Source organism: Pyrgilauda ruficollis, unplaced genomic scaffold, assembly GCF_017590135.1.
Source record: "Pyrgilauda ruficollis isolate IOZ18807 unplaced genomic scaffold, ASM1759013v1 scaffold58, whole genome shotgun sequence".
Classification (NCBI taxonomy): domain Eukaryota; kingdom Metazoa; phylum Chordata; class Aves; order Passeriformes; family Passeridae; genus Pyrgilauda; species Pyrgilauda ruficollis.
Genome location: NW_024527488.1, coordinates 1,080,378 through 1,105,784, shown reverse-complemented (window position 1 = coordinate 1,105,784; position 25,407 = coordinate 1,080,378). Strand labels below are relative to the sequence as shown.

The following is a 25,407-nucleotide window of genomic DNA, read 5'->3' as shown; positions in this document are numbered from 1 at the left end:
ATAACGAAGAAATAATCCTATTGTTTGGAGTAGCACTTGGTCCCCAAGGAAAGAATTCCTTTTGAACTAAAAGTTTTTTGTTTTGAATCTCTGCTAGGCAGGGAAACCAAATACAGCCCTTGGTTTCTCTCCTTTCTCATGAGCTCTTTCACCATCTGTGCGTGATCATGGCCCAGCCTTTCTTTCCACTCTCTGAGAAAGACTCCTCCCAAACACCATGGGAACACATGGCTGTCTCACCATGGGAACGCATGGCTGCTGGGAACTCCAGGTTCGATTAAATATGACATGAAGCCATTCCACAGGGGTCGTCCAGGGCCTGATGTAGAAGGAGAAATTGGGGAATACTCTCTCCTTCCATTCTGCATCTCTGCCCCAGACTGCCCTTGTCCCTACAGTTTTCAGGGACACAGTGCAACAAGCTGAATCCCAGTACTCACAGCAAACCAACATCGAAATCAGCAGAAGCACAACTGGGGGTGCTTTGCAAAAATCTACAGAAATGGGTATTATGAGCAGAATAAACAGGTAGGAAGCCAAAACACACAGAGGGGTGTGTTCTTTTTTTCCTCCCACTATTCAGTATCAACCCCAGTCTCCGGTTTGTGCATGCACCTGAGCTGTTCTCCCTCTTCTCTCACTTGGGCTGGAATCATTCCCGTGGACATTAGTTCTTGGAGCAGCATTATCTGTAAAGAAAGAGCCCTTCAAGACCGCAGATCTATTCATGCTTGGTTAGAAAAAAAAGGTCTTGGTCCTGCAGCTTTGCAATAAATGGTTAATTAATGCAATGATGCTGGTGGCAGATGGAGGAATCAAATTGTAATTTTTCGATTTTTCCAAATTATGTAATACAAACTACACTGTGACTGTGCTGGTGAGGAATTATCTCAAAAGGACTGCTGATCTACAGAGAGAGAGGGATAAAACTGGGTAAAACAAATCTTCAGGCTTGTAATGGGTCTCTGTTACCCCCAGAAGTGCCTGTTGTTCACAGCAGTCCTGGCAATTCAGCTGGTTCCAGAACAGCAAGTCCATTCTTGAGGCAGCAGATCAGCCCCATTTGAGTTTGGCACTTTCATGTATCAGGGAGTTTACACAGGAGTTTTATAGAGATTACACACAAAATATACAAAAAAACCCAAACAATTGCAAGACATTTCATTCACTTGATACCTGGTGATGTTGGTTCAGCTCCTGTAGATGTTGGTTATGGGAAGCCAAGGTGCTTTGCATGGAAGAAGGTTACTTCCCATTCTTCAAAATGATTTTTTGCTGGCAGTGTGACTGATGGGATGACTCAGGCCTGCCAGTCGCCTCATCCTTGTGAGCAGAGCTGAAAATCTCTTGTCACTCCATAACTTTTCTCCTAGATTCGACTGCCCTCTCCAACTCTCTCTTCTAAAAAAAAGGAAAATGTTCTCCTAATTTCTCCATCAGCCCTGGTCTAGGGTATCTAAGGGAGTTCAGTGCAAACAAACAGTTTTAACAGTTTTCTCCTCACCCCCCCAGAGTCACTCCTTTGCCTGCCTGGGGAGCACTGTAGGCACACACAGTCTCCTACATTTCCCAGCTCACATTTGCAGCACACTTGGTAGCAGGCAAACTCTCAGGTGCCTCCTGACAGCCACTGATCACTGGACAGAATTTACAGGTGGCTGTGCCCTCCAGGCTGGCTCAGCTTGGGACAAGGGTCTGGTTGCTATGAATTAGGAGACTTCTGCTACATGTCAGGAAGTCCTCAAGGTGCAGAGGCCTAAAATTTTGTTTTATAAAGAGAAATATCAAATGCAATGCCATCAGCCTCAAACAGAAGGTGGAGTGAGATGAGAATGACGATACTGGGATGCAATGGAGAAAAAAGGCACCTGACTGGGACTTGGTTCCAGCGGGGAGCAAGATGTGCCAACTCCTGAAATCTCAGCCATTTCCCAATTTCCCAAGCACATCACATGTGAAAGCTTAGCTCTGCCATCACACCATGCTCTACACAAACAGCCTTTGTGTCCAGAGGAGGAGCCTCTCCCTGGCAGGAGCTGAAATTGCCTGTGGCAGATGTTGAAATCATTTCTGTGCCGAGTGCCATGGCACACAGGCCCAGGATCTCCACTCCACGGTGCAGAGAGCTTTAGGAGATCTGAGGCTGAGGGAGCCACATCAGTATGTTGTATTCCAAATTGCAAGAGAGGATGCGTTGGGGAGAGCTTGCATGGTAATCTTCCGTGCATATCAGACACAATTTTAAGTAACCCAGGATACAGGATGTACCTAGTTTATAAATGGTTATATTTCGTTGGCCTGTAGAAAAACACGCGTTAATTAATCCAAATGTAACATCTGACAGCTTTTTTGAAAACCTCTTGTCCTGGTTTGGCATCACAACATTTAAATATATCATTATGTGCTTTTCAAAAGCCTGATTGGAAAAATTACATCATTTTGGACTTTCTCAACATTTGGTGCGTCAGCTCCCAGTGTCTAAGAGTCCCATAAATAGATGTTGGACCACCTCAATACAATTCCTGTCTGCAGATTTTCCATAACACACTTCACTCTATTATTCAAATAAAGTCCAAGTGGATCTTTCCCTGGGAACAGGGGTTATGCAATGCTCAGCACAGGAGGCTCAAGAAAAACAGTGTAAAGCCAAACATGAGCTGCAAAGTCTTGCAGAGCAGCAGAGTCTGTTTATATTTATTTATATGTTGTGTTTCCATTTCATTCTCACTTAACAGCCCTCAGCTCCTTTTGTCTCTTTTGATCTACCAGACTCTTTCTCACAGCTTGGTACATCAAGAGTACGGCCCAGCAGCTACACATTACATGGCCAACCTTTTAATAATGAAAATAGTAATTGCAAAACTGTAATCTAACGAGATCCTTATGCTGCTCGGAACTACTGCTCCAAATTAAAATTATAAGCCCCTATAGTATTTTGCCAAAATCCACCAAATTCTGGGATCTGACAGAAAACCAGAATATTTAGTTTCAGGTCAGAGATATAACATGACTTTAGTACAGATACCCCAAATAAGTCTCTAAACCTTATTTGTGGATGAATTTCATTATCTGTGCTGCCAGCCATGAGCATTTTCATGACAAGGATCCTCTTTAGCATCACCATTTCCATTCATTTTCCATTCTATTTTCACCAGACTGGTGAGACATTTCACTTTCAGGGTGACTCAGAATGCCAAGTTCAGAAAAAAACATATCTCCATAGCTACACAACTCTCTCTTTCAATGAAGTGCCAGCTCTCCAGTGCCCAGCTTTCAAACTGCCAGTGCTGTAACACAGCAAAAATGCCGTGCCTCAGTCACCAGGAGAGATTTGTTCCCAGTTGTTAGCCAGCACCTAAAACTTACAGCAACATTTTCCTCTCTGCAAGGATAGCTGAAAGACCCCATGGAAATGATCTACAAATCCAGTTGGCAATGTAAAAGAAAATTTTGTGTAGAGATGCATCCAGTCTGTAATACCAAAAGGAAGGATTCAGCCTGAATTAGTCAAACCAGAGAAATTCCAGAGGGTCTACCTTGGGAAATCAGAGATGTATGGACCATATAAATATGCAAAAATAGAATCTATTCATACAACCTCTCAGTATAAAACGTAACACTCACATTATTTCAAGTTTAACTCTTATGTTTGCAATGTACAGAAATTAAGAACAAGGTATTAATTAAGAAATAATTACAGAATATTCTTTCATTTAACACAAGTACAGCAATGTAATGTAAGAGATCTCCACCTTTCTTCAGAAGACATTAGGGGGCATCCATACAGGCAGTACCATTAGCTAGAAATGCATGGCCTGGGTTAGAGATAAACCCACAAGTGGTTTTTTGTTTGTTATTTAATTCTCATTTCTAGAAATAAAAAATTACCTTGTGACTGTCTCTCATTCTGACTTCTGCTGTTACATTCTAAAGTCACAATCACATCTCACTGTTTGCTTTATAAAGACATGTAGGTTGCACCCAGGCTTCTCCCATGGACTTACAAATTTGACTCATGGACATACAAATCCTCAAAATCCTACAAAAACATAAATTCACTTGACACAGGCGAGTTCAGGATCTGATTCCCTCTGGGGCCTGTGATAATTTCGGCATCAGTTTGAAGCACCAGCAGCACCAGGTCCAGAGCTCTCCTCCACGCCTCTGTCTTGGCTGTAACGTTATCACAAACCTTTAAATCTGTGACCTGGTCAGGGAAGGGCTCATAGCCACTCCTGAGCACTCCACCTCTCCTAAACTCTTCCAAAATGTAAGCTGAGGGAGAGCCACAAGCCGCTGCTTTCTGGAGATGATGATCCACGGAGGCACCTGCTTCCAGCTCCGAGCTGGCCTTTGCAGTGTTACACAGGAGTACAGAGAGGTACCGCTTCCAGCCACTTGCCAGTGCCTGGAGCACAATGGATTTATACTCTGCCAGCCAGGGACTGGGAACTTCTCTCACAGCTCTGTCGTTTCCCGGTCGCCCGGGCTGCTCTGCGAGGGCCTGGATGTGACTGAGGCACAAGAGCTCCACGGCACCGCCCCCAGGGAAAACCTTCCCGTCCTTTAGAGCGTGATGGAGTCGATACAGCAAAGTCCAGAACTGGTCCTCGAGGAGCTGCGCCTTGGAAGGCAGGGCAGTGGTGAGCACGGCCGTGAGCAGGGGGATGCCTCCCGCGCTGATCCGTGCCGGCAGCAGCTCACCCAAATCCACCGCGCGCCCATCGCCGGTCTTCCACAGCTCCGCCCAGGCCCCATTCCCGACAGAGGAAGCGCTCAGCTGGCTCAGGTACGTCACTGCCTGGGCACCAGTGGCTGCCCCGAAGGCACACAGCACATCCCGAGCCACACAGCCAATTACCAATATCCTGCTGGCGATGCACCTTTCCATGAAGTTTTTGCACACGTTTCCTTTGACCAAAACCAGGTTTACCTCAAAGCTCATCAGAATATCCGACATTCTGTTTAGCCACACATCTCCTGCCCTGCCTCCCTGTGGAGTGGGACGCTCCAAAATGGTCCTTACGTTAGGTGGTCTGTTAAAACCTAAGTGTCGGTACCCCTCCGTGAGGTCACCGTCCATCAGCAGAACACGGAGGGGTTTGTCTGCAAAGTGTTTGACGACTGTGGCTTGCTCTGGTGACACCAATGTGACAAAGCCTGGGGAGACACAGGAATAGCTCTCGGGCAGGCCCAGCACACAGCAGGTCACAATCTCTGCGATATTAACCTGGGAAGAGCCACCGCACTCTGCTCTCTCTTGCTGATAAGCAGCGATGCTTTGTAGCAGCTTCACGCTGGTCTGGTTCCCATGGCTCAGAGCCACTGCCAGGTGTCCTAAACCACAAGATCCACAGAGATCTGCTGATGGTCCTGAAAGGTGTCCCTGAACATGACGGTCCTGACTTGCAAAACAGCTTTTCCCTAGAGTGCTGAAGTGCCTGCTGTGGGTTAACTTCCGTGTGATACAGCTGGATGCAGTAACACCACTTCCAGACAGTGCAGATGAACTTTTGTCACCCACTGCCTTGACAACAGAAGCCACTGAACCAAAGCCAGCCAAGGGTGAAACCAGGAACTTGTGACAATCATCTCCTTGATGGGAACAAGAATTTATTGGAATTACCGCCTCTGCTGCAGAAATATCTCTCTGAAAACACAGCAAATTCCAAGGATTTGTAAGACCATCACATCCAGCTTGGCCAGTTTTGCTTTCAAAAGCCTTTGGCCTAACTCTGCTAGAACACAGCTCTTTCTTTACATCATGTATTGGCATTTGAAGACACTGGACTCTGTCACAGCAGGAGTTCAACCCCTCAGACATCACAGACACTATAGCTGGAACAGGAACGCTCTGCTGGAGGCACTCCACCACAGCACTGCTCCACGCTCCAACCAGGAACAACAGGGTACTCATCCCCGTCTTAAACTCCTTGTTCTGAGCCTGAATGGCTTCGTTAAGAAGCTGTCCAACAGCACTTGTCAAATCCAAACTCTCCATCAGCCTAACAGCAGAACAAATCAATGTGCTCTGGTTGGTGATTTCATCCACAATGAATTTATGTGATTTCATTGGCCCCAGGAATGTTCTCCCAGTGGATGCTAAGGCTGAGAGTTGCTGGAGTCCAATGTGTCTCCTGGCATTCACATCCCTGAAAGCCATGGGCAGTGGGCAGCATCTGTGAACAGATGACAAATTACTGCCCCATCCTCACAGGACACCAGAGCACAAATCACCAAAAAAATAATTCAACAGTCTACCCCTGAGCACGGCTTTCTTTCATATAAAGCTTTCTTCCTGTGCTCTTATTATGAGAAATCAATGGGCAGAGTGTTGAAATGGGGCACTGTTAAAATACCATGGGATTGTTTCTGGCTGGCTGATAGTAAGGAGCTGTTCATTCCCACGGTTTCTTACACTTCCGGCAGTAGAGGCTGAACTACCACCTCCTCCTGCCCTGATGTCTGGAATTTCAGTTATTTGCCTTACTTAGGGCAAAAGTTCATTAGAGCAGAATAGACAAATTACACACCAAACTCAAGAGCTCTGTGCGGATCCTTCTTGGGAACAACAGTCACGCCATGCTGAATTTAACCTTCAACTCTGGAAAATCGTATTTTACTCCAAAGCCTGTTTAGTCCAACTAACATGCATGAATACTTCATTAAGCAAAATAAAAGCAATGCCACTTCTTCATAACTTACAAACTGCCGAGATGTAAAGTTTTGACCAACTATTCCTTCTTAACACACCAAAAAGAAATCTTTCCCTCAAAATCTCTTCCACGCCATGGTCCCGTGGCAGAAGACATGGATTAAAATAAAGCTCCCTTTTTGAATAATGAAGTATACACATGAAGAATTGAGAACCCTGAGTCCTGTACCTCTTATGCTCAGATTCAAATCACAGAATCACAGAATGGTCTGGGTGGGAAGGGACCTTAAAGACCATCCAGTTTCAACCCCCCTGCCATGGGCAGGATCATCCACCAGACCAGGGTGCTCAGAGCCACATCCAACCGGGCCTTGGCCACTTCCAGGGATGGGGCATCCACAGCTTCTCCGGGCAACCTGTTCCAGTCCGTCACCTCCCTCACAATAAAGATTTTCTTCCTAATATCCAATCTAAATCGACTATCTGTCAGTTTGAACCCATCCCCCCTTGTCCCATCACTATATGCCCTTGCAAATAGTCCTGCCCCATCTTTCCTCTAAGTTCCCTTAAGGTACTGGAATTTATTCACATCATTTGTTCCAGCTCCCTAAAGGCCCCTTTGCGTAGCTATTCCAAATCCAAAAATCTTTCTTTTATTTTTTTTTTTCCCATCCCACACAGCGAAAGTCCGCTTGAATATTATGTCGTAGTATTGCTAGGGAGAGGAAGCGCGTCCCGGCCCGCCTGCTCCACACGTTCGGGGGGAAGCCGCCCGGAGCGGACACACCGGAACTGCATTGGCAGCGGCCTGGCCGCTTCCTGCGGCCCGGAGGGTGCCCGGCGGGCCGGTGCGGGTGTCTCACCGGAGGGGCCGCGCTCCCGGCGCTTCCCTGGACACGGAGTTGCCTGGACACGGCCGCCGCTCCCTCAGGCTCCCTGCGGGCGAGCCCGCCCTCGCTCTCCCTCAGCTGTCCCTCACGGGCACGCCGCGCTGTGATTGGCCGGCGCCGTGAGGGGGGGCGGCTTCCCGCGCTCGTTCCTCCCGCTCATTGGCCGGCTGGGCGGCGCGTGCCGGTTGCGCGCGGCGGTGCGGAGCTCCCGTGCCGTCCCGTTCCGTCCCGTCCGGTCCCAGCCCGGAGCGGCATTCCCGGCCGGATGGTGAGCGCGCCCTCCCCGCCGCGGGCTCCCTTCCCACCGCCGCCTCCCCCGAGCCCCTCCGCCCCCTCCCGCCGACACTGTGCGTTGTGCAAACCCCCTTGAGGTTCCACCCCTGCCCAGGCCGTCGCTGCTGCCCGGTTACCTCGCACAGCGCACCCCACTCCAGCGGGAAAAACACGCCCGGAAAAACACCGGGATTCGCGAAATACGTCACCTGCTCTCGGCGTGCCTGGTTCTTCTTGGCACGGCTCACAGACCTCCGCATCGTTCGGGCCCTCACAGCGCTGTCGGTCAGGCACCGGCCAGGCCCAGAGGTGGAACCTGAAAGGGATTTGCACAAGTCATATGTGAAATAAATGGAACAATAAGTCTCCGTAGCCCGGAAAAGGTCTCGTGTGTCTTCTCCCCAGAGCAGCATATCAAAAGTAAAAGTCTGATACGTGTGCTAATAGCAGAGGGAAGTCACGGGTGAGCCAGGCAAATGGCTTTGCAGTCCTACCTAGGAGGGACAAATCACGCTGGAAAACGAAATTTCATTAACAAATAGAAGAAAATGGAATCTTCTGAGTTAAAAGAGAGATCCCAGCCCTAAACACGTTAACATTTCAGCAGAGGCAAATCACTGGTCAGCAGTAACTAGGTAACACATTCCTTGCTTTGTGCTTGTTTTATTTACTTCTGTAAAGCCTAGCCACTTGGAGCTGGGGGTGGCAGGGACTGCCTTTCCTTCCACCATTCTGTGCAGATTCAAGACTGCAGCATGAAAATCTGTCTGCTGTCGATTTAAAACCAAAACTATACTTGAGGAAGGTGTTTTCCCCTGCTTTATGGACGGGGTGGAAGACACCCTATACTGCACTGGCTTACACCAGAGGCAGGAAAGGTCTCAGAAGTGTCCTGGATAATGATGCACCAGCTCAGCACAAGCAGGTTAGTTCTCCTTATGGGACAGACTGTGTGCTGATCTCACTGCTCCCACTGGATGTTGCTGCCTGGCTCCACATCTACTCGATGGACAGGCAGCCTGGAGCCACACAGTTCCCTTTAAACTTGTTTCCCACAGGAGTGGCTGATTTTGAGTCTCATTTACAGCCAATACCCTAAGCAACCACCCTCTTTAGCTGTGAGGATTCTGTACTCGTATTTTTCACGTAAACCTGCAGGAAAGGCAACTGGCAGGAGCTGCAGAGGGTCATGGCCACCTCAGTGGAGCGTTCATTTTCAGGCTGCCCACCTGATTTTTTTGGCATTGTTCCTTGAATTGATAATCTTTCAGCTTAAAACAGAAAACAGGAAGTCCAAATCCTCATTCCCCGGGAACAAAATCTGTTTTTTTCTTTCTACAGTATCCTAAGGAAATTGACATAGAGACTCAGTGTCTACCACTTGCAGCAAGGAATGTCTCTCACCTCTGCTACAGTCTTACTGTTGTCATTTATTATTAAGTGTATTTGAAATTCTCCCAGGAAGGTGCTGTTTCTTATCTGTTCTCTCCCTTCACTTTCTGAAGGCATCCAACTATAGAAAACCTGGCTTAGGTACAGCCCAGAGGAAGAAAAGTGGCTTGAAACCTGAACTTACAGAAGAGCAAAAGCAGGAGATCAGAGAAGCTTTTGATTTGTTTGACACTGACGGATCTGGAAGCATCGACATAAAAGAACTGAAGGTTTTAAAACTTTTTTTTTTCTTTTTCCTCTGAGGTGAAAAATCTTTGATCTCAAAAATGTAGCTGCTTTTTCTGTTTGTCCAACCCTATTTTAAAACAGTTTTGGAGTACAAAGAAGAGTAATGACTTGCTGTCATGACTGAATTTGGGGTGCACTCTGCATGTAATGCATGAAGCAGACAGGCTTCTCTACTATGTTGCTATTTAAATCTGACAGCTTTGAATAGCTGAGCATTAGAGAAACTAAACAGTTTCAGGTTTCATGACTAAGGTGCTTGTTCCTGGGAAGTGGACTTGTGTTGTTCTGGGATGGGTATCAGAGCATCAAATATTTACTTCACCTGAGAACTAAACACAGATTGTGCACGCATTCAGGCAAGTTATAACCATATTTGCATATATGTAATCCAAAAATTACCTGGTTTTTGATTTAAAAAAGAACAAAACAGAGATCTGAGTTGTGTTTCAGTTACAAGTCAGGCAGTGTGTGTGCACTTGCACTCATACAGTAGTACAAGGGTGAAGATGATTCTCAGTTGTCTCCCTGTGATTTTATGTGTTTGATTTTTTTGTAAGCATGAACACTTTATATTTAGTTATCTCCTTTACCTTGATTTCTCACATACACTCTGCTCAATTTCTGCATCTGTAACCTGAAAACACGAGTTACCTCTGCCTGATATAAACTATGGATTTCCACTACCATATAGGAAAAACAGCGTCTTAAGAATATCAAACCTACACTATTATTGCTCAGCAAGATGAAAGAAGAGGTGTTTTCATGGCAGTGAGTTGTGACTAGAGTTCTGGACAAGGAAATAAAACAGGCTTTAGCTCAGCTCTTACACCAAAATTCTGGTGGCCTCCTAACAGAATTGGTTTTGCTATTTTGGCACAGGTTGCAATGCGTGCCTTAGGCTTTGAGCCAAAGAAGGAAGAGATTAAGAAGATGATAGCAGACATTGACAAGGAAGGGAGTGGCACCATCAACTTTGAAGACTTTTTGGCTATGATGACACAAAAAATGGTAGGAATTCTTAGCAGAAATTCTTGTGGCAGCATAGGAGAAAGGAACATCTCAGTGTCAGGGGTTTTCTGATTAACATATGATTTACTTTTGGTTTAGAGTGAAAAGGATTCAAAAGAAGAAATCCTGAAAGCTTTCAGATTATTTGATGATGATGGCACAGGAAAAATTTCATTCAAAAACTTGAAAAGGGTTGCCAAGGAGCTGGGAGAAAATTTAACAGATGAAGAACTTCAGGTACATTCTGATTTGCCAGAGCTTTTCCAACAGGCACAGACCATTTCTGTAGCTCCTAGGGATTGGGTGGGAATTTCGTCCTATACCAAAAGGGCTGAGAGATCAGAAATATGAAAAGCAGTCAAATACACAGTTGTTTTCACATGATATGCCTCTGATTTACTGTTGTTTTAATGAGTGGAATGTCTTGTGTTTAGAGTCCAGTGCCTGATCAAATGTACACTGTGTTTTGTAGGAAATGATTGATGAAGCTGATCGAGATGGAGATGGGGAAGTCAGCGAGCAAGAATTTTTGAGAATCATGAAGAAAACTAGCTTATACTAATATCTGTTGCCTTGCTATACTGCTGGTCCAAAAGATAACCTGGAAAAGGTTTAAAAACTGGGCTTGTGCCTCCTGCATGTTTTCTGCCATGTGAACGAAGTCTTAAAGGGCAGATTTTTTGGTTTATTTCTCTTTTTCAACAAAGATAATTGAGGAAGGAGGGCTGCAGTACCCAAGACTGCCAAAATGACATACTGCAGAAGTCAAGGAAGATACTGCAAGGCAGGGTCCCTTCCCCTCTACCATAATAACTTCCCTGATTGCCATTTTGGATAAAAACCACTGTGTTTTACTATTTAACTAAAAAATACTTCACTTCAGATGTGAAGATGCCCACTGCTGTTGGGAAAGGCTACTTTGCCTTTCCTAAGGCTACTGATTGAAGGGACAAGCACAGTATTTTTTATTCCTTTGAAGGTTTTTTAGGTTATCTTTTGGTATTTGTCTCCTGTTGTTTATTTCCATAAAAGACTCTAAAATTAATTGTATATTTGTCTGTATTTCTGTATGAAACACTGTTTTCCTATGGCAAGTTGTTTTTGGATTTAATGGAAAGAAAATGTAGATTTGGTTCTTCCTTTGGAGCTGTGTGCCATCCATAGATGTTGTTGTGTTTATCTGATCACCTGAAACCAGAATGAAACTTGAATGTAACCTGCTTGGGTGACCAAAGTTTATTGTTTATAACCAGGCAACACATTGTGCCATTGTTCTTACTCCCCAGACATCACAGAGCTGCTGTTACTCCAGGATTTCAGGTACCTAAAAAGTTCAGTTCCATGGTGCAGTAGAGTAAATTTTGTCTTGCTGACAGTTACACTGCAGAGAGGATTTGCATCTCAAGTGAAAAAGTCGCTCACCATGGACAGACATCTGTGGAGCTCTGAATAGATTTAAATCCATGCAATCCAAATCCATTTCGCACATCACAGGTTTTGGGATGTTTCTCTTAGGAGTACCTTCATTTTCTTCAGTATTTCTTTCATATACTGTCAATCCAGGACTTATTGGAGAGCCACATTTCCCTCTGAATTCTAGAGCAGTGACACACAGCCTGCTATCTGATTATGTTGCTCTGCAGGAGGGTTTATCCTTTGTAGACAATCAGCTTCAAAACTTTCAAATCCTGTAAAGCTCCAGAGGCCTGAGAAGTCCCCCTGTTAACATGGTGGCTGTAGATGTAATCTGTAGTACTGCAAGTGTTTTAAAATGTCTTACCTTTGTATAAGTGTGAAATAAAACTGTTTTGCAAGTTAAGAAGTTTTTGTGCTTATTTTCTTTTTTCCTTAATTATTTTAAAGTCTTAAATGGTTCACCAAGCACATTTTCACTTTCATTTATCTCTTCTTTCTAAGAGGAATTCTTAGGTGCAGTAGTCTGTCACGTAATTCCTCTTCCACTCTGCTGATTAAAAGTTTCTAGTACTAACCACATATATTCAGAAAGGGAAATTTGAAGTTCTAGTTGATTGTGGGGAATCCCAGAGCCTATTAGAGTGACTGTACTTTTTTTTTATGTTGCCACAGGAAGAGACTGATGACTGTGGTTTACCTATGATGCATGTCACTTCTCTCTTCCTGTTCTAATCCCATTATCTGCCCTGAAGGTAGGAAAAAGCCACACAATCATCCCTGCCATGTGTGCTACAATGGTGAAATGTTATTTCTGGCTTGCCCATTAATCTCTGAAGTCTGGAATGTCAAGCAGTGTCTGGATGAGCACAAAACTTGCAAGTGTTAACAAGTGTCTCGTGATGCTTTATTTTGCAGGATCCCCTCTTCAGCCTGGCAGCTGGCTGTGAACCCATCCTTTGCATCCCTCCTTTCCTTAAGCTGACACCGAGTGGGTCCTTACCTGGCACCTGCAGATTCCCCTCAGGTGGCTGCAATTCAGACATTTATTGTGTGCACCCAGCTGAGATCCTCCCTCTGCACCATCAGCAAAGCCTGGTTTTCACTCTGAGTGTTCATTCTAGGCAGACACTGTGCAGAAAGGAAAGTGGAACTGCAGTTTGTGTCTGGCAAACATCTAAATTTCAAAGCATTGGTAAGGGCAATAAACAGCTGCTTGGGAGATAATATTGCAAATGTCTTCTAATGAGATGTGTTTTGAACTGAAAAGGTACCAGGCTTTTAATAAAATACAAAATAGTTCAAGAGGAAAAAAATTGCTTAAAAAGTTATATTCCAAAATATGACAATTGTATGGCAATTTTAATCTCCCACATGCAGCTTCTAACTTCTGCATCATCTCTCAGGCCCACGGTACAGTCCCACAGTCCTGCCAGTCCTACACTAAAGCAAATCTTCAGCTGGCTTTAGGGAAAAAAGACCCAAGGAACTGCCAAGGAGTGCTGTGTTCTCACCTCATTAGGTGTGAGTTTGTTTTCAGAGAAATGAGCACAGGATCAGCTTCTAACAGTGCAGAAGAAAAAAGGCTTATTTTCAGGTACACCTAATCTTGGCATTTAAAAGAGGATGGGGAGAAGCAACACAGGAAACATTTGTGTACATTCACAAGCCAGGAGTCTTACTAACAGAGCCCAAATAGTTCCATAAACTGATGAGGCATTTAATATTAAAATATTTAAATTGGTCATTTACAGTTTTGAAGACTCTCACATCCTGCAAACTGCCTGGTGAAGTCACACCAAGCATTTGAAATGTTCAGTATTAACTCCTTGGAAACCTCCTCTCTGAGTTAAATAAATCAAATATTGCCACACTACAGCTGCTTTTAAATGCCCCTAGGTAGCATAAGTGGATTTTGAGCAGGGCACAGGGCAGCAAAGTGCTCCGACTAGAGGCTGAGATGAGCCTTGGCCACTTGAGGAAAGGCAGCCTCAGGGGATAACGCTGCAAAGCCAGCTTCCTTTGTGTCACACCTCTCAATACAGCGAGGGCCGATAGACCTGAGAGCGTGGCAGCCTCGCTAGAGGGCATCCACTTACTGACGCGTGAGGTGCGTGAGGCTTTGGTGCTTCTCTGCCTCCGCTGTGGCTTTCAATGAGGAGGGAAAGCGGGCACACAAACATCATCCAGACTGGGCTTGAAATATGTGGTTGAATACAGAATTATTTTCTCTGAAAGGAAGAATGCAAGGCTTCTCTCACAACCCATGTGCAAAATGCTGTAATTATTAGTCAGTTGTTCAAAGCTAAACCCCCAAACCACACTTTCTGAAACTCCCACTCTGTATCAATAATTGCAGGCACTCTCTCAGGAGAGCAGAGAACTCAACTTGCCTTTCACACAGTCCCCCCCCACCCCCGAGTGCTCTGACCACTCTGTAGAGTTCTTTTCTCTCTTTGGGAATACTGCTATCAAATGGAACCACTTTCAGCTGAGAGACAGAGCCAGGCTCGCTGCAGGATGCTTGTGGCCCTCCCTTGGGACGTGGGAAAGCTGGAATTGTGGCCTAGCTTGGAGTCAACAGGAAGAAGGATTTGACAATTAGACTCTTGTCCCCAAGGTGAGTGTGTTGACCTTTAGGGATGTGGTATAACTCCAATAGCCTTGTGGGGACCCAAACCTATGAACTCTTTGCAGCCCTGGATGCCACTAATTGCAGAACTTGAAATTGCTCAAGGCGTTCTTTTTTTTTCTTTTTTTTTGCTTGTCTGAATTAGATTCAATACAGAAAATATTAACAAAGCAAACTGCAAAGCCTGGGCTGCAAAGGTGTAAAATTCCCTTGCTCTCAAGGCCACTTTATTTCCTCTGAAATCCTCGGACTGGTTCTAGCAGTGATGTAAGTTTCACTATGAAATGAACCCCCCACATTAAATAAAGCCATAAAAAACAGGTTTCCATAGGAAGCAAATGGAACAGCTAACCTAGCACATTTCCAACATTATTTTGGACCACTCTCTACCCAAAAACATAGCGTAGTGCAATGAAACAAAACCAACATAATTCACACATCCATGCTATTGTGTGAAATTGCTTCCTAGTATTGTTCCTTCTCCACCTCAATACAGATAAAACAGATACATACTTTCTTCTAAATTGTTTCAGACATCCAAATGAGAAGTACTATAAAAACTCTAAACATCAAGGAAAAAGTGACCATGAACATTGTAGATTGAAGGTATTTCAGTTAAAAAAAGCAACATTTAAGCAGCTTCAAAAAACATGGTATTAGATCATCTCAGTGTAAGTTTTAAGTCTGTGCTTCTCATGTTTCCTCTTTAGAGAGCTTAGGACATGATTGGCCAAGAAATCCACAGAAGCATGGCTTCCACAAGTCTTTTGAATATTTTGTTTAAATCAGTCCATAAAACACTTGTGAGGTTGAAGAGAATTGCTGCAGAATAGCTCCTTTTGGAAAGGACATAATTTTAACAAAGTTTTTAGGGTTTGTTTGGGTTTTTTTCCTATTGGGTTAACTAAATTATTGGTGAAGTTATTGATGTTACTTGTGGAATGACAGGTACCTTTTGCAGAAGTAAAAAGAGATTTTTGCCTAGATGAAAAAAATCCATGTCAGTGACGGTACAGTCCATCTAAAGCAGATAGCAGGCAAAACAGGTGCTAAAACTGCTACTAATTATTTTCTCTAAGCAGACTATTACCATGGTTGAGACTAGTGTTCAGTAAACATATCCCTTTACATGGCTCTTTCTCATCCTCCTCCTTAACATTAGGAACCAATAAAGTACTCATCAAAATGGCCAAGAGGTTTGAATATTTTTTCTGCTTGTGCTGTGAAATATATATAAATATTTTTTGTTGAATCCTGATAAACTGGGTCACTGTCTGGCTGGGCTAAATGCTTCGGCTCATTCTGCAGAAAACAACTCTATTATTGCCAATGGCATTAAAAATAGCAATATTACAAATCCAAGAGAAAATGTGAGTTGAAAATGCTTATGTATCACAATTAAAGGAGTTTTTCAGGAAATGAAAGAGATTTTGAAGGCGGGAGGGAAGAAACAGGTACTTTTATTCTTCCTACTATCAACCCAAGATGCAATAGATGAATTAACAGGATATTATTTATTGTGTGGGGATTTTTGCGCCGAGATTCAGAATTCTCCTGGCTCTCAAATGCCTGCAGTGCTGTGACTCACTGAGTCAAGGTCTAGCATGGTGCAGTCCTGACCCCCGCTTGCCAAGGGCTCAGCATCCTCTATTCCCATTGCCTGCAGTGGGACTAAGCGGTGCTTAAGCACTTCTGCAAAACTGGGCCTTAGACAATGGAGGCTTTAGGTATGGGCTTCCTATTTCCTGCAGTGGATTTGTGTAGGTGGCCTCGTTACCAGAAATCCATACTCCTACACAGCAACTTCTGACTGTGTTTCTGCAGAAATGACTATGATGAAAGGAATGAAATATTTTGAAAATAAAAATCATCTGTTTGTTTCTCCAAACCAGTTGGGGTATCTCCTGCTGGCGATCAATTTCTTCTCTTGCATGGCAAAATTAGGAGTGGGGTCGAAAACAAAAGGATTAAGGTTTGCAAGGGCACCGTGGCTTGGGCTGCTGCTGCTACACACACAGAGGGGGAGAGCCCGTCTGAACTGTCCTCTGCCCATCGCTGGCAGCTGAGTCACTGGCCCAGCCTGCAGAGCTTCTTGCTGCTGCATTTTGCAGCCAGGAAAATCCCACATCCTCCCAGTGGGTGTAGGAAACGCAGCTACAGCCTCTGGATGCACGGGCACAAAAAACAAAGGGGAGATTGTGGTGCGGGTGGTGGCTGCGGGCTCAGGGCCAGCGTGCCAGGACCTTGCCGACAGCATCCCGGAGTGCTGCGAGCAGAGCCCGGGCCAGCACTGCCTGCCCACAGCCCCGCTGCTTTGCCAAGCCCAGCGCTGCAAGGTGTGTGACCCATGGGGACATGCCAGGTCCACCAGCAAATGGCCTCTGCCGTCCCACCTCATCCTGTCTCCCTGCTTTTTGGCGAGGAGCACGTCACACCTTGCCCTTCCTGGTCTTGCCCTGCCAAGGCTGTTTGCCTTCAAGCACAGGGGCTTATGGAAGTCTCGGCTCTTGCCGGGCTGTTGTGGCCAGCACAGCCCTCGTGGCTCCAGTGAGGGTCACCAGAGGTGCTGCTCTCACCTCCCACTCATCTCCATCCCAGTCTTATCCCATGATTGCAGAGCTGGGTGGATTCAGCCAAGGCAGCTTCAAACTCTGAATTTTCCAGTACTGGCTGAATACTGCCAATGCTGCTTCAGATGATGGCTCTGCAAGCATCCTGCTGGGAGAGCAACCCAAGACATGGCTCACAGATCCATCTTGTTCCCTGCCATACATTCCCTGTGGCATTTGCCAAGCTCATGTTGAGGGTGGTGTTATTCTGAGAAGACCGCAAGCATCCTGGGTCAGGCAGCCAATGCCTGGCTCTCCAACCTAGGGCTGGGTATTGCTCTTGGGAAAGGAAACACAGGAACAGACTAGCATGGGTTTGCCCAGCTGTCTGGGCAGTTGCTCCAGACAAAAACTCTTTTGAGCAGCTGCTCCTGTAAAGGGGACAAGAAGAGACCTGACATCCCTAAGTGTGCACTTCCACACTGAGGTGGCAACCAAAGAGCTCTGCTGGCACTGGGAAAGGTTGCCTTAGGAAAGCAATCAAACAGTCAGCCCTGGGCAGTACAATCCTTCCCACCCCAAATCCCCAATGGCTTATAGGCCACTTGGCTCAGAACTGGCATCAGTGCCCCAGCCAATCCCACAACCCTAACACAATCCTTCTAGGCCAGTGCCACGCTTCCTTGGAGGCTTCTTGTCCTCCTCCTTGTGCCTCCTTAGCAAAGCTGCTGCCCCTGTACTTTCTGTTTAGCTACCTGAAACTTCTCCTAGGAAGGTTAAGCAGCAAGACTGTGAGGAAAATAAAGGAGAGGAAACTTCCTCTGACATCCATTTCCCGTCACATTTGTTCCATGCCCATATTGACCAAAACACAGGAAAGGACAGGCAGGAGAAAATAGCTACATGTCAAGGGAAAAACAAACCAGCCTATCCTAGCTTGGTCTAGGCATGCATCCATTTACCAGACCAAGTGCTTTTGGCCAGCCTGATGGGCAGGCCAGAGCCTGCCTCTGTAATCTATGCCAACAAGGGAGGAACAAGACCCCACAATTCCTCTACCATGACTCGGTCACCACTGGCATGTTTTAATACTGGTGTTCAACACCAACATTTTCTTCTGAGGAGGTGTCACAGGTTGGCTCCATCATGGGCCTGGTTACACCACAGGTGCTCCCTTTACTGGGTTCAGCATTTCCCTTTTCACCCAAACTACTTTCTAGTGATAATTCACAGGTCTATCATGGCCATCTGGGACATTTCTAAATATCTACAGCTGCATTCTTGGGCTGAATTTCCTTCTACATGTTGGAGTCAGTCAATGAATTGCATGTGAGCTACTGCCTCATTGTCCTGGAGTTCAAAAGTTTAAGGTGGTTTTTGAATAGCACCTGCAAATGTCAAGGTGGGAGATTAATTACCTTTAAGACACAAAACGATTTGTTTTTAAGAGTGAAGCACTGATTCAAACTGAACCTAGGTATTTAATGGAAAATGGAGTCTAGAACAGTAATTACTTGTGGCATTGTTGCCACTCTGAAACTTTCGCAGTTCAAAAGATGGCATAAGCCTTAGACAAAAAGAAATCACTTCACACTTATTTCAGCAGTTTCCATTGAGAGACTGGCTTGTTCAAGGCCCCATCTCTTTAAAAACGTTACATCAACCTCAGTAGATGTTACTTGATAATGCTGAGTTCCTAGCAATTACCACTGTTTTTTATTTGCATATGAGTTGTTTTAGGGACTATCCAGGCAGAACTGTAATAGCCCCATGCCCTAGAAAGCTTTCAGTCTCAGCAGAAGACAGATAAAACCTAAGACAGTATTGGCTAGAAATCCAGGGAATGTTAAGATCTTTCCAATAATAATTTCTTAGAAAAGCAGCCTGAAGATGACTAAAATTGGGATGCTTTGGAACCACTCAAAAATGTACACTCTTAAATATGTGACAGGAGGGTGGCAGAGCCTTGGAGCACAGATCAGTGGGAGGTGGAAGGGAATGTACCAACAGCAAGTGAGAGACTATCACGAGGCTGAGAGTACATCACAGCTGACCTTGGAGGAACAGGCATTTCACTTGCACCTAATCTGGCACAGACATCACAGAAATTATTTAAGCAGAGAGGCAGGCTTGGAAAATTAGCTTCGCAGTAGCAGGCAAGGATTACATGAAAGCCAAGGAGAATCCTGCAATGACAGAGATACAAGAGGAATGTTTAACCTTGTGAATAAAACCTTCACATTACTGAGTACACACATCCAGAGTTAAGCATCACCTGGATACAGAATAGTCCTAGACTGATGATGCTCTGTCCTCAGTCTAACTCCTAATAGTAAACATTAGTGCCATTTTCCCAGATTTCCTTTTTAAAGATTAAAAACTGAATTCTAAAGGAGATTTGGATGCATTTTCACCTTTTACTGAAGAATAACACAACAGAGGACCGTATCAAGACACAAAAGAGAGGCACACACCAGACAGCAATGGAGGAAGTTCTCCAAGGCTTACAATGAAAGTGCAAGTTCTGTACCCCAATCCCTCCCAATGGGCAGATTGGCACAAAAGTATGAACATCTTTAAACGCAAGGATGTGTTGCACAGTGTGATCACAGGTACCTGCTTGTTTTACATGGCTATGGGAGGGAATAGCTATGAGAGAGATTTTTGGCAGATACAATGTACTGAAACCAGCTTGAGTATCATCTTTACTCCTCCCTGCTTTCTGTAAGGATTATCCCCTCCAGCAGGGCCTCTCCAATGTAATTGCCAATACATTCCCTGCCCACCTGTGCCCAGGGAGCTGTGATTCACTCAGGTATGCACAATCCAGAGCCCAGGGAAACATAGTGCTGTTCTGAAACTAACAGCAGCCATGCGACTTCAGGGACTGGCTTTTGATCTGACAGCAAGCAGAGGGATGGTACAGTTCAGCTCACCCCTTGAACATCTCCAGTGACATGTACCCTTCCTTCTTTATTCATTTATAATAAGCTGACAGCTTATTCCACGTGCAGTAGTTTGCCTTCAATTATTAAAGGGACAGGGAGCAGGCTTTAACAGCAGTGTTAAAGACTAAGCACAAAAATACACACTTGTGTGATAAATTTATCAGTTGTCAAGCTTTCCATTTGAGTTTTTAGACACTAGAACAGCCTCAGTCCAGAAATTGTCCAGAGAATTTAGCAACCCAGGCTCTGATGTTAATAACTCAGCAGCTCATTGGATACTCAGCAAAGTCTTCAGGCACACAGGTCTATGTGGCTTTCAGTGGTCATTTTCCATCAATGCTCTTTGCTTCCTTTCTAATTCAAGTCAGTCTCTCACCATTATTGATCAAAAGATAGAAACCCTTAATAATTTCTTCTTCAAATAACCAGACAAGGTTTGACTTATTTACATCACATCATAGCACTTGCTATCAAATACAACTTCCATGCCTTAACTGAGGATGCAAAAGATGAGGAAAACCAGGATGCTGTTGGTACTACACAACTTGCACAACTCAGTCACAGGTAGACTGCTTGTTTCATGTGGCTGTGGAAATGCACCCGAGGGCTTATTTTTGACAGATACTGATCTACTTTAATCAAAGGATTTTAAGTGGTTCAGAAATGCTTTTGTACATAGAAACCCTGTGAAACAGTTCCAAGCACCTCCTCTTAGTCCCAATCTCTCGACACTGAGATTTGCTCTGGTAGAAAAGCATGGGCAGGTGGAGGAAAACACAGGTCAATAGTGAGAGACTAATGCAAAAAATAAGTTTATAAGAGCAGACTGTACAGGCACGGACCACACCGCTGCCTGTGGCTCTCCTGTGAATGAGGTTAGACAGTTGGGAAAGAAAAGCCAGAGATAGAACTGCTTCAACATCAGCCAAATCTGGTTCATTACAGAGACATTTTTACAGCAATGCTGGGTGATGTATCCGGAGGTTTTGGAGGTTTTGTTTTTGCAATGGATAGAATAACACACAGGCTTTTTCTACCTTCAAAGAGGACAAATCTCATTTCACAGACCTAAGAGGATTCTGGTATGTCTCAATGTCTCAAGCACAATGTCTCAAATTTTACTTTGTGTGGTTCAAAGGACCCCAAAATGCAGGTTCTGACATGAATGGCAAAATTTGAACAACATAACTGAAAATGAGGGAGAGCTGGGAGAAATTTTTGAGATTTTAGAACTGATCTTGAGAAGAGTAAGAGTGAAAACACACAGTATTTCAAAATTATACTTGCCAATTCGTTAGATCTCAATATGCCATGATGTAATACCATAAGGTTTATGTAAGAGAACAGCACTTTGCTTTTGGAGTAAAACTGGAATCTCAAACCAATCTGTCTGTGAATCCAGGAGAGGCACAATTAATTCATCTCCTGTCCTCAAACAGTGTCCATAGGTCTCTGGAGGAACAGAAAATTGCTAGGGAAAGGCAGCACACTTGAAAAGCCCAATTCTCAAAATTGAAAGAGAGCAGCAGCTATATTCACTTGTTCAACCTTCATTCAGCCTGTTGCTGAATTTCATTATTAGCCTTTAATTGTATGACCTTACAGATTTTCCCATTGGATTCTTGCTACTGAGAGAAAAGGCACTAAATTTGTTAATCTTTCTCACTGTTTGCATTATTCTGTACACCAGATAAATCCAGCATGAGGTCTTGTAAAAAATCCACAGTCCTTTATGTGCTGTACTCATCCAAATGCCCTCACATTCCTTACAAATACAAACACATTTGCTTTCAGACAGCTGTTAGGCAATATTGTGCTGTTTCCCCATTTTACTCATAAAGTACAGGAAAATTATTGGAAGTGAAGATTAACAGTAGTGATAATCCCTCTGCTGCATGACATAAAAGCTTTGGCCAGTGTGATCTGCAAACAAAGTGCTTGCATCTCAACTTGTGCTGGCTGCAACCCACACCCTAAAAAACCTCTTCTACCCGCCAAAAGCAAACCCCTTTAATTTTTTGTTTAGAATAAATCACTCCAAAACGGGCTTAAGGATTTTAGGAAGAAATATTCCCTGAGGATGATGCCAGTTTTCTCAGCAGGGTCTTTGACTATGAACTCCTTTTCATTTGACATGATACATGCCCTCAGCTACACATCTTCCATTTCAAGAAAATTTGGGGAATTTTAAAGTCTGACATTCAAATTTGAATCCAGAGGAATCAAGCACGGTCTATTTAAGCAGTAAAGTCTCTCACCTGTAGCTGGAGACTTCTGACTTATATCTTGTTGTACTGATATTCTTTATTTTATATATCTAATTTTTTCAGTGTCACATCACACCTTTTAGCAATCTTTGCCCTGAAAAAGTGGGTGTCTCCTGGCTCCTGCAAAAGTTCACTCCAGTAACAGGTGCTTATGACCTCTGTATGTTTTTCATCTTGAACAGACATTAAAAACTATGTTGCAAATGCCAGTACTATCCTAATGCATTACTCTTTTCAGGCTAATTTAGTTGCCGTGGTAAAGGTTCCATGTGGTTGATCAGATACACAGTAAACAGATGTTCCTGTGAATCTCACTTCAATTCTGAGTAGCAGAAGCCCCCACAAGCCAACAGATGTATTTAATACACAGGCAGAACCAGTTAGGCTGAATTTCTTTTATTTTAAGAAGCCTCTTTGCAGACTTGTTTCTTCTTATACCAAAGAAATGCAGAACTGCAGATACAGGCTTTTGTCTTGAAGCCATTGATGGAGGCAAATTGTTTAATCGTCTGGTTTTTTTCCCTTGGACAGTCTCATGTCAGTATTAGCATTTGCAATTTTATGGATCAGTAATTTGGAAGGAGAATGCACACTAAAAAAAAAAAGGTAAGACTACAGACTAGTGTCTCTAGTTTTGTGAAGACTTTAGCTCTTGTTTAAGGGGATGTTCCTGCTCTGCATTTCTAAGGGTGGAATCTGGATCTGCTGAAGAGCAGATCTTTCTGAATAACTTCATGTGCAGACAGGTATATTATGGATTAAGTCTGATGGGTGCCCATATAGATTATCCATTTTTATTCTTTCTTGTGGAGGTTACCAAAAGAGAGAAAAAAATCTTGCAGTGGTGAATACTTCTACTAAATATTGGATTTCTAGGATGCATAGACTTTGTCTAGCATGGTAATTCTTTTTGCATATTTCTGACAGAAAAAGTGGTTAATAATCTCCTGCAAGTCTTTTTTCCCCCCAATTTAACTTTGTCTAGATTAAATATTAGACAGTGCTCCCCCTCTCACAAGCCCTTTCAGGAAACCGTTTGCTTCTTCATTATTCAATCAAAAAGATTACATTTGAGAAACTGCAAGGTTGTAGCTAGAGGCAGAAATCAAAATTAAGGATCCCTTCCTTAGTCCACTTCGACCAACACTTCAGCATATGTATTGAGTTCTATAATGTCCATCTAAATCCAGTGATTTAAAGGAAACTACTCCTTCTGACAAGAGCTTATCTCTGGAAAAATAAATATTCTTAATTGGAGCTAACATGAAGTGAAATCCTAGTGGAGATTAGGCAGGCTTTAGTTATTCCTATAAGCTAGAACTAGGGTTTTTGGGGTGTTGTCTTCATAATACCAATGACAAAATCAAATGTGGTATGGGATATTCACGTTCCCTGACTCCCAGTTTACATCAGTCTGCAGCCAGACCCTGTGCAATTTGTAACAGTAGAAATACACAGCCCAAACCCCTCTGATGCCCTAGCTGCCTACACAAGTTCCCTTCTGTGCTCAGCACCCAGGACCTCCATGCTACTCGCTGACATTGAGAACAGACCCTGTCCCAAGCCTGCAGCCGACAGGAGGAAGTCTGCTTTGGCTCTGCTAAAGTGAAGCTAAAAGAAAGCCAGACCTGATTTTTTTGGCTGCAGATACGCTGAAAGAAATCAGTGAAAAATCCGAGGGCAACCTCAATCCACGCTGTGGCTGTGGTCTGCAGCAGTCACTACAGCTGCTGTGGTGTGCCATGAATTCCCCCTGCTCTGCTTTCCTGCTGCTCACTCGCGCTGCGGTGGATTTTCTGCCCCAACCCTGCTCACCCTGGCAAAGCAGCACGGCCAACAAAACCGTCCTGGATCACCTCCAGCTGCTTCTGATCGTTGATTGCAACTGGGCAATTCCACACTGCTTAGAAAGAACATCCCATGCAATGACAGTCAAAGCAAAGGCCAGCAGACAGCCTGAATATTTCTGGGTCATGGAGGACTCCGTAAAGGGCAAATTCTTCCACTTCTAAAAACAAGAATTCTTCTCTTCTTATTCTAGGTCACTTGTGGAACCACACAGATAACAGATCTCAACAATATGTCACTAATGATAAGGTCGGGGGCTTTCAAAAGTGTTTTTGAAGGCAGGCATTTTATTTATGTGTCTAAATGGAGGAGGCAATTTTCACCCACTATTTCCAAGACTCACTTCTGAAAGCACTGGCTCTGCTATCACTGGTATACTTGGCTATTGAAAAATCAAGCAGGCTGCTCTGAGTGTTGCACCAGGGAAAGGAAAAGTGCAGTGGTCATTGTAAACACTGATTTGCTCAATAGGTTGGGACCAGCCACAGCACCCTGCGTGCCACAAACATTGCTATTTTCGGACTGACTGTGACCACACAGGACTGAGTCACCTAATTCGTAGCTGCCAGTGCAATGTAGGCAGCTCACAAGCTGGGAGCAGCAGACTGGATTTTATCCCAAAACACACTTCCTTGCTCCCTACTATACAGATTGTTGCAAGCTGTTCAACAGCTTGCAAATAACAAAGTCTAAGAACACAAAGGCAAAGGATGATTTTGCAAAATATAGAATTGATCCTTGGCTGTACTGTGGATTCTGGAGCTTGGCACCTGGATGGTGCTTCCCCACAATCTCCTCTGTAGTTCAGCCCTCCCCAGGGGAAAATTCAACAGCCACTATTCCAGATGGTAAAATAATTACTGTTGGCTGCAGAAATTATATGCCACTGAGCCATAATCAAAATATTGTTCTGTTTTCAAAGAACACTTCAGCTTGAAGACCACTGAGTCCATCTCTGACTGTGCTGTGTCTCGACACACGGGAGGAAAAATACATAGCCTTGTTTCCACTTTTCTCTGTTCTCACCTGAATGACTGGATCAAGGTTGCACAACCGCAGACAGAAGGAAAAAGATCACTGAACAGGAATGGAAATGTGAAATACGTCAAATGGCATTCTTTTTTTTTTTTCTTGCTGTCAGAAGTGCTCAGGGGTTGTGGCCAGCCAGGCAAGAACAGGCAGGCTGTCTGCAGAACGGGACATTTGTGACGGTGAAGTCTTATTGGGGTTTTTTGGGACAGTTA

At 44.3% G+C, this 25,407-nt stretch overlaps 2 protein-coding genes across 2 annotated transcripts; one reads left to right on the top strand and one right to left on the bottom strand.

The window, feature by feature from the left end:
* Window positions 1-3,450: 3,450 nt before the first annotated feature.
* On the bottom strand, window positions 3,451-13,018 carry BBS12 (Bardet-Biedl syndrome 12). The gene is made up of 3 exons (XM_041482278.1): window positions 12,923-13,018; window positions 8,028-8,134; window positions 3,451-6,179 (listed from the first exon to the last, which is right to left on the bottom strand). The coding sequence occupies exon 3, from the start codon at window positions 6,161-6,163 to the stop codon at window positions 4,040-4,042; it is 2,124 nt and encodes a 707-aa protein (XP_041338212.1). The 5' UTR covers window positions 6,164-6,179; window positions 8,028-8,134; window positions 12,923-13,018; the 3' UTR covers window positions 3,451-4,039.
* LOC121361515 (caltractin) lies at window positions 7,353-12,325 on the top strand. The gene is made up of 5 exons (XM_041482286.1): window positions 7,353-7,813; window positions 9,324-9,479; window positions 10,378-10,506; window positions 10,606-10,743; window positions 10,979-12,325. The coding sequence occupies exons 1-5, from the start codon at window positions 7,811-7,813 to the stop codon at window positions 11,066-11,068; spliced, it is 516 nt and encodes a 171-aa protein (XP_041338220.1). The 5' UTR covers window positions 7,353-7,810; the 3' UTR covers window positions 11,069-12,325.
* Window positions 13,019-25,407: the final 12,389 nt, after the last annotated feature.